At 47.2% G+C, this 12,648-nt stretch overlaps 1 protein-coding gene across 1 annotated transcript in view; it reads left to right on the forward strand.

Annotated features, from left to right (window-relative positions):
- PDE3B (phosphodiesterase 3B) overlaps positions 1-12,648 on the forward strand; it is a 97,002-nt gene that overhangs the window by 50,772 nt on the left and 33,582 nt on the right. Inside the window, exons 3-7 of the mRNA XM_056554291.1 lie at positions 9,700-9,884; positions 10,028-10,134; positions 11,598-11,793; positions 11,944-12,029; positions 12,297-12,433. Of these exons, the coding sequence (XP_056410266.1) occupies positions 9,700-9,884; positions 10,028-10,134; positions 11,598-11,793; positions 11,944-12,029; positions 12,297-12,433 (711 nt within the window). The remainder of the gene's footprint in view (positions 1-9,699; positions 9,885-10,027; positions 10,135-11,597; positions 11,794-11,943; positions 12,030-12,296; positions 12,434-12,648) is intronic.

Raw genomic sequence — 12,648 nt, forward strand, 5'->3', positions numbered from 1 at the left:
CCTCCTCTCTGTATATTATTGTGGGGGTCTCTCTCCTCCCTGTATATTATTGTGGGGGTCTCTCTCCTCCCTGTATATTATTGTGGGGGTCTCTCTCCTCTCTGTATATTATTGTGGGGGTCTCTCTCCTCTCTGTATATTATTGTGGGGGGTCTCTCTCCTCTCTGTATATTATTGTGGGGGGTCTCTCTCCTCTCTGTATATTATTGTGGGGGTCTCTCTCCTCTCTGTATATTATTGTGGGGGTCTCTCTCCTCCCTGTATATTATTGTGGGGGTCTCTCTCCTCTCTGTATATTATTGTGGGGGTCTCTCTCCTCCCTGTATATTATTGTGGGGGTCTCTCTCCTCTCTGTATATTATTGTGGGGGTCTCTCTCCTCTCTGTATATTATTGTGGGGGGTCTCTCTCCTCTCTGTATATTATTGTGGGGGTCTCTCTCCTCTCTGTATATTATTGTGGGGGTCTCTCTCCTCTCTGTATATTATTGTGGGGGTCTCTCTTCCCTCTCTGTATATTATTGTGGGGGTCTCTCTCCTCTCTGTATATTATTGTGGGGGGTCTCTCTCCTCTCTGTATATTATTGTGGGGGTCTCTCTCCTCTCTGTATATTATTGTGGGGGTCTCTCTCCTCTCTGTATATTATTGTGGGGGTCTCTCTCCTCTCTGTATATTATTGTGGGGGGTCTCTCTCCTCTGTATATTATTGTGGGGGGTCTCTCCTCTCTGTATATTATTGTGGGGTCTCTCTCCTCTCTGTATATTATTGTGGGGGTCTCTCTCTCTCTGTATATTATTGTGGGGGGTCTCTCTCCTCTCTGTATATTATTGTGGGGGTCTCTCTCCTCTCTGTATATTATTGTGGGGGGGTCTCTCTCCTCTCTGTATATTATTGTGGGGGTCTCTCTCCTCTCTGTATATTATTGTGGGGGTCTCTCTCCTCTCTGTATATTATTGTGGGGGTCTCTCTCCTCTCTGTATATTATTGTGGGGGTCTCTCTCCTCTCTGTATATTATTGTGGGGGTCTCTCTCCTCTCTGTATATTATTGTGGGGGGTCTCTCTCCTCTCTGTATATTATTGTGGGGGGGTCTCTCTCCTCTCTGTATATTATTGTGGGGGTCTCTCTCCTCCCTGTATATTATTGTGGGGGGGTCTCTCCTCTCTGTATATTATTGTGGGGGGTCTCTCTCCTCTCTGTATATTATTGTGGGGGTCTCTCTCCTCTCTGTATATTATTGTGGGGGTCTCTCTCCTCTCTGTATATTATTGTGGGGGTCTCTCTCCTCTCTGTATATTATTGTGGGGGTCTCTCTCCTCTCTGTATATTATTGTGGGGGTCTCTCTCCTCTCTGTATATTATTGTGGGGGTCTCTCTCCTCTCTGTATATTATTGTGGGGGGTCTCTCTCCTCTCTGTATATTATTGTGGGGGTCTCTCTCCTCTCTGTATATTATTGTGGGGGGTCTCTCTCCTCTCTGTATATTATTGTTGGGGGTCTCTCTCCTCTCTGTATATTATTGTGGGGGTCTCTCTCCTCTCTGTATATTATTGTGGGGGTCTCTCTCCTCTCTGTATATTATTGTGGGGGGGTCTCTCTCCTCCTGTATATTATTGTGGGGGGTCTCTCTCCTCTCTGTATATTATTGTGGGGGTCTCTCTCCTCTCTGTATATTATTGTGGGGGGTCTCTCTCCTCCCTGTATATTATTGTGGGGGTCTCTCTCCTCCTGTATATTATTGTGGGGGTCTCTCTCCTCCCTGTATATTATTGTAGGGGGTCTCTCTCCTCTCTGTATATTATTGTGGGGGGTCTCTCTCCTCTATGTATATTATTGTGGGGGTCTCTCTCCTCTCTGTGTATTATTGTGGGGGTCTCTCTCCTCTATGTATATTATTGTGGGGGGTCTCTCTCCTCTCTGTATATTATTGTGGGGGGTCTCTCTCCTCCCTGTATATTATTGTGGGGGTCTCTCTCCTCTCTGTATATTATTGTGGGGGTCTCTCCCTCTCTGTATATTATTGTGGGGGGGTCTCTCTCCTCTCTGTATATTATTGTGGGGGGTCTCTCTCCTCTCTGTATATTATTGTGGGGGTCTCTCTCCTCTCTGTATATTATTGTGGGAGGTCTCTCTCCTCCCTGTATATTATTGTGGGGGGGTCTCTCCTCCCTGTATATTATTGTGGGGGTCTCTCTCCTCTCTGTATATTATTGTGGGGGTCTCTCTCCTCTCTGTATATTATTGTGGAGGTCTCTCTCCTCCCTGTATATTATTGTGGGGGTCTCTCTCCTCCTCTGTATATTATTGGGGGGGTCTCTCTCCTCTCTGTATATTATTGGGGGGGGTCTCTCTCCTCTCTGTATATTATTGTGGGGGTCTCTCTCCTCTCTGTATATTATTGTGGGGGTCTCTCTCCTCTCTGTATATTATTGTGGGGGTCTCTCTCCTCTCTGTATATTATTGTGGGGGTCTCTCTCCTCTCTGTATATTATTGTGGAGGGTCTCTCTCCTCTCTGTATATTATTGTGGGGGGTCTCTCCTCTCTGTATATTATTGTGGGGGGTCTCTCTCCTGTCTGTATATTATTGTGGGGGTCTCTCTCCTCTCTGTATATTATTGTGGGGGGTCTCTCTCCTCTCTGTATATTATTGTGGGGGTCTCTCTCCTCCCTGTATATTATTGTGGGGGGTCTCTCTCCTCTCTGTATATTATTGTGGGGGGTCTCTCTCCTCTCTGTATATTATTGTGGGGGTCTCTCTCCTCTCTGTATATTATTGTGGGGGTCTCTCTCCTCTCTGTATATTGTTGTGGGGGTCTCTCTCCTCCCTGTATATTATTGTGGGGGGTCTCTCTCCTCTCTGTATATTATTGTGGGGGGTCTCTCTCCTCTCTGTATATTATTGTGGGGGTCTCTCTCCTCTCTGTATATTATTGTGGGGGGTCTCTCTCCTCTCTGTATATTATTGTGGGGGTCTCTCTCCTCTCTGTATATTATTGTGGAGGTCTCTCTCCTCTCTGTATATTATTGTGGGGGTCTCTCTCCTCTCTGTATATTATTGTGGGGGTCCTCTCTCCTCTCTGTATATTATTGTGGGGGTCTCTCTCCTCTCTGTATATTATTGTGGGAGGTCTCTCTCCTCTCTGTATATTATTGTGGAGGTCTCTCTCCTCTCTGTATATTATTGTGGGGGGTCTCTCTCCTCTCTGTATATTATTGTGGAGGGTCTCTCTCCTCTCTGTATATTATTGTGGGGGTCTCTCTCCTCTCTGTATATTATTGTGGGGGTCTCTCTCTCTCTGTATATTATTGTGGGGGTCTCTCTCCTCTATGTATATTATTGTGGGGGTCTCTCTCCTCTCTGTATATTATTGTGGGGGTCTCTCTCCTCCCTGTATATTATTGTGGGGGTCTCTCTCCTCTCTGTATATTATTGTGGGGGTCTCTCTCCTCTCTGTATATTATTGTGGGGGTCTCTCTCCTCTCTGTATATTATTGTGGGGGTCTCTCTCCTCCCTGTATATTATTGTGGGGGGTCTCTCTCCTCTCTGTATATTATTGTGGGGGTCTCTCTCCTCCCTGTATATTATTGTGGGGGGTCTCTCTCCTCCCTGTATATTATTGTGGGGGGTCTCTCTCCTCCCTGTATATTATTGGGGGGGTCTCTCTCCTCTCTGTATATTATTGTGGGGGTCTCTCTCCTCCCTGTATATTATTGTGGGGGTCTCTCTCCTCCCTGTATATTATTGTGGGGGTCTCTCTCTTCCCTGTATATTATTGTGGGGGTCTCTCTCCTCTCTGTATATTATTGTGGGGGTCTCTCTCCTCCCTGTATATTATTGTGGGGGTCTCTCTCCTCCCTGTATATTATTGTGGGGGTCTCTCTCCTCCCTGTAGATTATTGTGGGGGGTCTCTCTCCTCTCTGTATATTATTGTGGGGGTCTCTCTCCTCTCTGTATATTACTTGTGGGGGTCTCTCTCCTCTCTGTATATTATTGTGGGGGTCTCTCCTGTCTGTATATATTGTGGGGGTCCTCTCTCCTGTCTGTATATTATTGTGGGGGGTCTCTCTCCTCTCTGTATATTATTGTGGGGGTCTCCTCTCCTCTCTGTATATTATTGTGGGGGTCTCTCTCCTCCCTGTATATTATTGTGGGGGTCTCTCTCCTCTCTGTATATTATTGTGGGGGTCTCTCTCCTCCCTGTAGATTATTGTGGGGGTCTCTCTCCTCTCTGTATATTATTGTGGGGGTCTCTCTCCTCTCTGTATATTATTGTGGGGGGTCTCTCTCCTTCTCTGTATATTATTGTGGGGGTCTCTCTCCTCTCTGTATATTATTGTGGGGGTCTCTCTCCTCTATGTATATTATTGTGGGGGTCTCTCTCCTCTCTGTGTATTATTGTGGGGGGTCTCTCTCCTCTCTGTATATTATTGTGGGGGTCTCTCTCCTCCCTGTATATTATTGTGGGGGGGGGGGGGTCTCTCTCCTCTCTGTATATTATTGTGGGGGGTCTCTCTCCTCTCTGTATATTATTGTGGGGGTCTCTCTCCTCCCTGTGTATTATTGTGGGGGTCTCTCTCCTCTCTGTGTATTATTGTGGGGGGTCTCTCTCCTCTCTGTGTATTATTGTGGGGGGTCTCTCTCCTCTCTGTGTATTATTGTGGGGGTCTCTCTCCTCTCTGTATATTATTGTGGGGGTCTCTCTCCTCTCTGTATATTATTGTGGGGGGTCTCTCTCCTCTCTGTATATTATTGTGGGGGGTCTCTCTCCTCTCTGTATATTATTGTGGGGGGTCTCTCTCCTCTCTGTATATTATTGTGGGGGTCTCTCTCCTCTCTGTATATTATTGTGGGGGTCTCTCTCCTCTCTGTATATTATTGTGGGGGGTCTCTCTCCTCTCTGTATATTATTGTGGGGGTCTCTCTCCTCTCTGTATATTATTGTGGGGGGTCTCTCTCCTCCCTGTATATTATTGTGGGGGTCTCTCTCCTCTCTGTATATTATTGTGGGGGTCTCTCTCCTCCCTGTATATTATTGTGGGGGTCTCTCTCCTCCCTGTATAATTATTGTGGAGGGTCTCATCTCCTCTCCTGTATATTATTGTGGGGGGGTCTCTCCTCCCTGTATATTATTGTGGGGGTCTCTCTCCTCTCTGTATATTATTGTGGGGGGTCTCTCTCCTCTCTGTATATTATTGTGGGGGGTCTCTCTCCTCCCTGTAGATTATTGTGGAGGTCTCTCTCCTCTCTGTATATTATTGTGGGGGTCTCTCTCCTCTCTGTATATTATTGTGGGGGGGTGTCTCTCCTCTCTGTATATTATTGTGGGGGGGGTCTCTCTCCTCTCTGTATATTATTGTGGGGGGGGGGGGGTCTCTCTCCTCTCTGTATATTATTGTGGGGGGTCTCTCTCCTCTCTGTATATTATTGTGGGGGGTCTCTCTCCTCTCTGTATATTATTGTGGGGGTGTCTCTCCTCTCTGTATATTATTGTGGGGGTCTCTCTCCTCTCTGTATATTATTGTGGGGGGGGGGGTCTCTCTCCTCTCTGTATATTATTGTGGGGGGGGGGGGTCTCTCTCCTCTCTGTGTATTATTGTGGGGGTCTCTCTCCTCTCTTTATATTATTGTGGGGGTCTCTCTCCTCTCTGTATATTATTGTGGGGGTCTCTCTCCCTCTCTGTATATTATTGTGGGGGGTCTCTCCTCCCTGTATATTATTGTGGGGGTCTCTCTCCTCTCTGTATATTATTGTGGGGGGTCTCTCTCCTCTCTGTATATTATTGTGGGGGGTCTCTCCTCTCTGTATATTATTGTGGGGGGTCTCTCTCCTCTCTGTATATTATTGTGGGGGTCTCTCTCCTCCCTGTAGATTATTGTGGGGGGTCTCTCTCCTCTCTGTATTATTGTGGGGGGTCTCTCTCCTCTCTGTATATTATTGTGGGGGGTCTCTCTCCTCCCTGTATATTATTGTGGGGGTCTCTCTCCTCTCTGTATATTATTGTGGGGGGTCTCTCTCCTCTCTGTATATTATTGTGGGGGTCTCTCTCCTCTCTGTATATTATTGTGGGGGGTCTCTCTCCTCTCTGTATATTATTGTGGGGGGGTCTCTCTCCTCTCTGTATATTATTGTGGGGGGTCTCTCTCCTCTCTGTATATTATTGTGGGGGTCTCTCTCCTCTCTGTATATTATTGTGGGGGGTCTCTCTCCTCTCTGTATATTATTGTGGGGGTCTCTCTCCTCTCTGTATATTATTGTGGGGGGGGTCTCTCTCCTCTCTGTATATTATTGTGGGGGGGGGGTCTCTCTCCTCTCTGTATATTATTGTGGGGGTCTCTCTCCTCTCTGTATATTATTGTGGGGGGTCTCTCCTCCCTGTATATTATTGTGGGGGTCTCTCTCCTCTCTGTATATTATTGTGGGGGTCTCTCTCCTCCCTGTATATTATTGTGGGGGGTCTCTCTCCTCTCTGTATATTATTGTGGGGGGGTCTCTCTCCTCTCTGTATATTATTGTGGGGGTCTCTCTCCTCCCTGTATATTATTGTGGGGGTCTCTCTCCTCTCTGTATATTATTGTGGGGGTCTCTCTCCTCTCTGTATATTATTGTGGGGGTCTCTCTCCTCTCTGTATATTATTGTGGGGGGTCCTCTCCTCTCTGTATATTATTGTGGGGGTCCTCTCTCCTCTCTGTATATTATTGTGGGGGTCTCTCTCCTCTCTGTATATTATTGTGGGGGTCTCTCTCCTCTCTGTATATTATTGTGGGGGGGGTCTCTCTCCTCTCTGTATATTATTGTGGGGGGGTCTCTCTCCTCTCTGTATATTATTGTGGGGGTCTCTCTCCTCTCTTATTATTGTGGGGGGGGGGTCTCTCTCCTCTCTGTATATTATTGTGGGGGGGGGTCTCTCTCCTCTCTGTATATTATTGTGGGGGGTCTCTCTCCTCTCTGTATATTATTGTGGGGGGGGTCTCTCTCCTCTCTGTATATTATTGTGGGGGGGGGTCTCTCTCCTCTCTGTATATTATTGTGGGGGGGGGGGGTCTCTCTCCTCTCTGTATATTATTGTGGGGGGTCTCTCTCCTCCCTGTATATTATTGTGGGGGTCTCTCTCCCTCTCTGTATATTACTTGTGGAGGTCTCTCTCCTCTCTGTATTTTATTGTGGGGGTCTCTCTCCTCTCTGTATATTATTGTGGGGGGTCTCTCTCCTCCCTGTATATTACTGTGGGGGTCTCTCTCCTCTCTGTATATTATTGTGGGGGGTCTCTCCTCTCTGTATATTATTGTGGAGGTCTCTCTCCTCTCTGTATATTATTGTGGGGGTCTCTCTCCTCTCTGTATATTATTGTGGGGGTCTCTCTCCTCTCTGTATTTTATTGTGGGGGGGTCTCTCTCCTCTCTGTATATTATTGTGGGGGTCTCTCTCCTCCCTGTATATTATTGTGGGGGTCTCTCTCCTCTCTGTATATTATTGTGGGGGTCTCTCTCCTCTCTTTATATTATTGTGGGGGGTCTCTCTCCTCCCTGTATATTATTGTGGGGGTCTCTCTCCTCTCTGTATATTATTGTGGGGGTCTCTCTCCTCTCTGTATATTATTGTGGGGGTCCTCTCCTCCCTGTATATTATTGTGGGGGTCTCTCTCCTCTCTGTATATTATTGTGGGGGGTCTCTCTCCTCTCTGTATATTATTGTGGGGGGTCTCTGCTCCCTGTATATTATTGTGGGGGTCTCTCTCCTCTCTGTATATTATTGTGGGGGTCTCTCTCCTCCCTGTAGATTATTGTGGGGGTCTCTCTCCTCTCTGTATATTATTGTGGGGGTCTCTCTCCTCTCTGTATATTATTGTGGGGGGTCTCTCTCCTCCCTGTATATTATTGTGGGGGTCTCTCTCCTCTCTGTATATTATTGTGGGGGGTCTCTCTCCTCTCTGTATATTATTGTGGGGGGTCTCTCTCCTCTCTGTATATTATTGTGGGGGTCTCTCTCCTCCCTGTATATTATTGTGGGGGTCTCTCTCCTCCCTGTATATTATTGTGGGGGTCTCTCTCCTGTCTGTATATTATTGTGGGGGTCTCTCTCCTCTCTGTATATTATTGTGGGGGTCTCTCTCCTGTCTGTATATTATTGTGGGGGTCTCTCTCCTCTCTGTATATTATTGTGGGGGTCTCTCTCCTCTCTGTATATTATTGTGGGGGTCTCTCTCCTCTCTGTATATTATTGTGGGGGTCTCTCTCCTCTCTGTATATTATTGTGGGGGGTCTCTCTCCTCTCTGTATATTATTGTGGGGGGTCTCTCTCCTCCTCTGTATATTATTGTGGGGGTCTCTCTCCTCCTGTATATTATTGTGGGGGGTCTCTCTCCTCTCTGTATATTATTGTGGGGGTCTCTCTCCTCTCTGTATATTATTGTGGGGGTCTCTCTCCTCTCTTTATATTATTGTAGGGGTCTCTCTCCTCTCTGTATATTATTGTGGGGGGTCTCTCTCCTCTCTGTATATTATTGTGGGGGGGTCTCTCTCTTCTCTGTATATTATTGTGGGGGTCTCTCTCCTCTCTGTATATTATTGTGGGGGGGTCTCTCTCCTCTCTGTATATTATTGTGGGGGGGGGTCTCTCTCCTCTCTGTATATTATTGTGGGGGGGTCTCTCTCCTCTCTGTATATTATTGTGGGGGGGGGTCTCTCTCCTCTCTGTATATTATTGTGGGGGTCTCTCTCCTCTCTGTATATTATTGTGGGGGTCTCTCTCCTCTCTGTATATTATTGTGGGGGGGGTCTCTCTCCTCTCTGTATATTATTGTGGGGGTCTCTCTCCTCTTTGTATATTATTGTGGGGGTCTCTCTCCTCCTGTATATTATTGTGGGGGTCTCTCTCCTCTCTGTATATTATTGTGGGGGTCTCTCTCCTCTCTATTATTGTGGGGGGGGGGGTCTCTCTCCTCTCTGTATATTATTGTGGGGGTCTCTCTCCTCTCTGTATATTATTGTGGGGGTCTCTCTCCTCTCTGTATATTATTGTGGGGGGTGTCTTTCCTCTCTGTATATTATTGTGGGGGTCTCTCTCCTCTCTATTATTGTGGGGGGTCTTTCTCCTCTCTGTATATTATTGTGGGGGTCTCTCTCCTCTCTGTATATTATTGTGGGGGTCTCTCTCCTCTCTATTATTGTGGGGGGTCTCTCTCCTCTCTGTATATTATTGTGGGGGTCTCTCTCCTCCCTGTATATTATTGTGGGGGTCTCTCTCCTCTCTGTATATTATTGTGGGGGTCTCTCTCCTCTATGTATATTATTGTGGGGGTCTCTCTCCTCTCTGTATATTATTGTGGGGGGTCTCTCCTCTCTGTATATTATTGTGGGGGTCTCTCTCCTCTCTGTATATTATTGTGGGGGTCTCTCTCCTCTCTGTATATTATTGTGGGGGTCTCTCTCCTCTCTGTATATTATTGTGGGGGTCTCTCTCCTCTCTGTATATTATTGTGGGGGGTCTCTCCTGTCTGTATATTATTGTGGGGGTCTCTCTCCTCCCTGTATATTATTGTGGGGGTCTCTCTCCTCTCTGTATATTATTGTGGGGGTCTCTCTCCTCTCTGTATATTATTGTGGGGGTCTCTCTCCTCTCTGTATATTATTGTGGGGGTCTCTCCTCTCTGTATATTATTGTGGGGGGGTCTCTCTCCTCTCTGTATATTATTGAGGGGGTCTCTTCCCGCTGTCATGCTCCGGTTTCTCTCCTGCAGGGTCTGAACAGTCGCAGCAGTCTGCCCACCCCTCAGCTGCGCCGGAGTTCGGGGGTGTCGGGGTTGCCCCCTATGGATCTGGCGGCTTCCAGATGGGAGAGAAGTAACGGGAAGAGGACCCATCCGGATTACAGCGGGTCCAGGTGAGGAGTCGGCTCCGGTGCACAGGGCGCTGAAGTTCAGCTCAGTGACCAGCAGGTGGCAGCAGAGTCCAGGAATCCTCCTTATATTACACTGATGGGATGAGCAGTGGCGCCATTATTAACCCTTCTTATTGTTTTTTTAGCCAAGGATCTTATCCCAATGGGCCCTTCACCTCCAACCTGCTGACTATACCAAAGCCCCGGTCATCGTCTGTGACCCTCACCCCCCACATGGGCCCCAGGAGAGCTGGTAAGTGTCACAGTGTAGAGTAAATGAATATAATCTATTGTTCTCTGTTATCAGCCATGTCAGGAGGGGAGAGGTGACTGGAGGACAGGTGAATATATCTATTGTTCTCTGTTATCAGCCATGTCAGGAGGGGAGAGGTGACTGGAGGACAGGTGAATATATCTATTGGTCTCTGTTATCAGCCATGTCAGGAGGGGAGAGGTGACTGGAGGACAGGTGAATATATCTATTGTTCTCTGTTATCAGCCATGTCAGGAGGGGAGAGGTGACTGTAGGACAGGTGAATATATCTATTGTTCTCTGTTATCAGTCATGTCAGGAGGGGAGAGGTGACTGTAGGACAGGTGAATATAATCTATTGTTCTCTGTTATCAGCCATGTCAGAAGGGGAGAGGTGACTGTAGGACAGGTGAATATATCTATTGTTCTCTGTTATCAGCCATGTCAGGAGAGGAGAGGTGACTGTAGGACAGGTGAATACATCTATTGTTCTGTTATCAGCCATGTCAGGAGAGGAGAGGTGACTGTAGGACAGGTGAATATAATCTATTGTTCTCTGTTATCAGTCATGTCAGGAGGGGAGAGGTGACTGTAGGACAGGTGAATATAATCTATTGTTCTCTGTTATCAGTCATGTCAGGAGAGGAGAGGTGACTGTAGGACAGGTGAATACATCTATTGTTCTGTTATCAGCCATGTCAGGAGAGGAGAGGTGACTGTAGGACAGGTGAATATAATCTATTGTTCTCTGTTATCAGCCATGTCAGGAGGGGAGAGGTGACTGTAGGACAGGTGAATATAATCTATTGTTCTCTGTTATCAGTCATGTCAGGAGAGGAGAGGTGACTGTAGGACAGGTGAATATATCTATTGTTATCTGTTATCAGCCATGTCAGGAGGGGAGAGGTGACTGTAGGACAGGTGAATATATCTATTGTTCTCTGTTATCAGCCATGTCAGGAGAGGAGAGATGACTGTAGGACAGGTGAATATAATCTATTGTTCTCTGTTATCAGCCATGTCAGGAGAGGAGAGGTGACTGTAGGACAGGTGAATATATCTATTGTTCTCTGTTATCAGCCATGTCAGGAGAGGAGAGGCGACTGTAGGACAGGTGAATATATCTATTGTTCTCTGTTATCAGCCATGTCAGGAGAGGAGAGGCGACTGTAGGACAGGTGAATATATCTATTGTTATCTGTTATCAGCCATGTCAGGAGAGGAGAGGTGACTGTAGGACAGGTGAATATATCTATTGTTCTCTGTTATCAGCCATGTCAGGAGAGGAGAGGTGACTGTAGGACAGGAGAATATATCTATTGTTCTCTGTTATCAGCCATGTCAGGAGAGGAGAGGTGACTGTAGGACAGGAGAATATATCTATTGTTCTCTGTTATCAGCCGTGTTACTATTGGTGCGCTGTATGAGGTCACATGTGTCACCTTGGTCTCACTATTTTGCAGGTACCTCTCCCAGCCTTAGCCCGGTGAGCTCGCCCAGCCATGGTTCTGCCTTCATCCGGTCGCCCGTAGAGTTCCCGGACACGGCCGACTTTCTCACCAAACCAAGTGTTACTTTCCATAAAGCTGCGGGTCACGCGCTCAGCTCTCAGGACACCGCGCAGCCGCTCAGACAATCTACAAGCCATACGTGTCACAGGTAATAGCCGCCGCTGTTTATTAACACTTGGTAGTTTTCTGGATCTGGGAGAGTTGGGTACCCATCTTTCCCATAGACCTCCAAGCTCTCCCGTTCTGTGCTCGGCGCGGTCGCCATCTTGTAGAGTCATCCTCTTCTCCCTTCTTCCAGTTGTGATCACAAGATTTATAAATCTACTTCAAACTTGGAATCGTTGGATGCGCAGCCCGGAGCGGAGAGCCAACCGCGCAAATCAGGTGAGCGCCACAACTGACCACCAGGGGCGTTCTCTAAATGTTACTCATTATTGTTCTTTCTGGATGGATGAAATTATAGTCCCCCATGACATCACTCATAGTCGTCCATGACATCACTGCTCCCCTGATGACATCACTGCTCCCCTGATGACATCACTGCTCCCCTGATGACATCACTGCTCCCCTGATGACATCACACTCCGGCCTCTATGACATCACCTCACCAGTTTTTACAGTTCTTATATTTTTGGCTTCTCCCTCTCTCAGATGACAATCACGGCGTTCAGACTGAACCTTTGCACTTAGACAAGACGCACGAGAAGCGACCGCCGAGTAACCGTAATACGCTACCGGAGGACGACGAACAGCAGCGCGAACCGGCGCAGTCAAATCAACAGACTCAGGTAATCAGCACGATGTTCAAGCACAGCTGAGGTTTGTTACAATGTATCAGTGTAGATAAATCCCCTTCCTGAGGCTCCTCAGCTGGTGTAGAACTACAACTCCCAGCATGCCTTCACCAACCTGTGACAATCCAGCTTTTACAAAACCTATGGTGTCCTCATAGATGGAGGCGACCATGACATGATGGGAGTTGTAGTTTAGCAATAACTGTAGA

Source organism: Hyla sarda, unplaced genomic scaffold, assembly GCF_029499605.1.
Source record: "Hyla sarda isolate aHylSar1 unplaced genomic scaffold, aHylSar1.hap1 scaffold_66, whole genome shotgun sequence".
NCBI lineage: Eukaryota > Metazoa > Chordata > Amphibia > Anura > Hylidae > Hyla > Hyla sarda.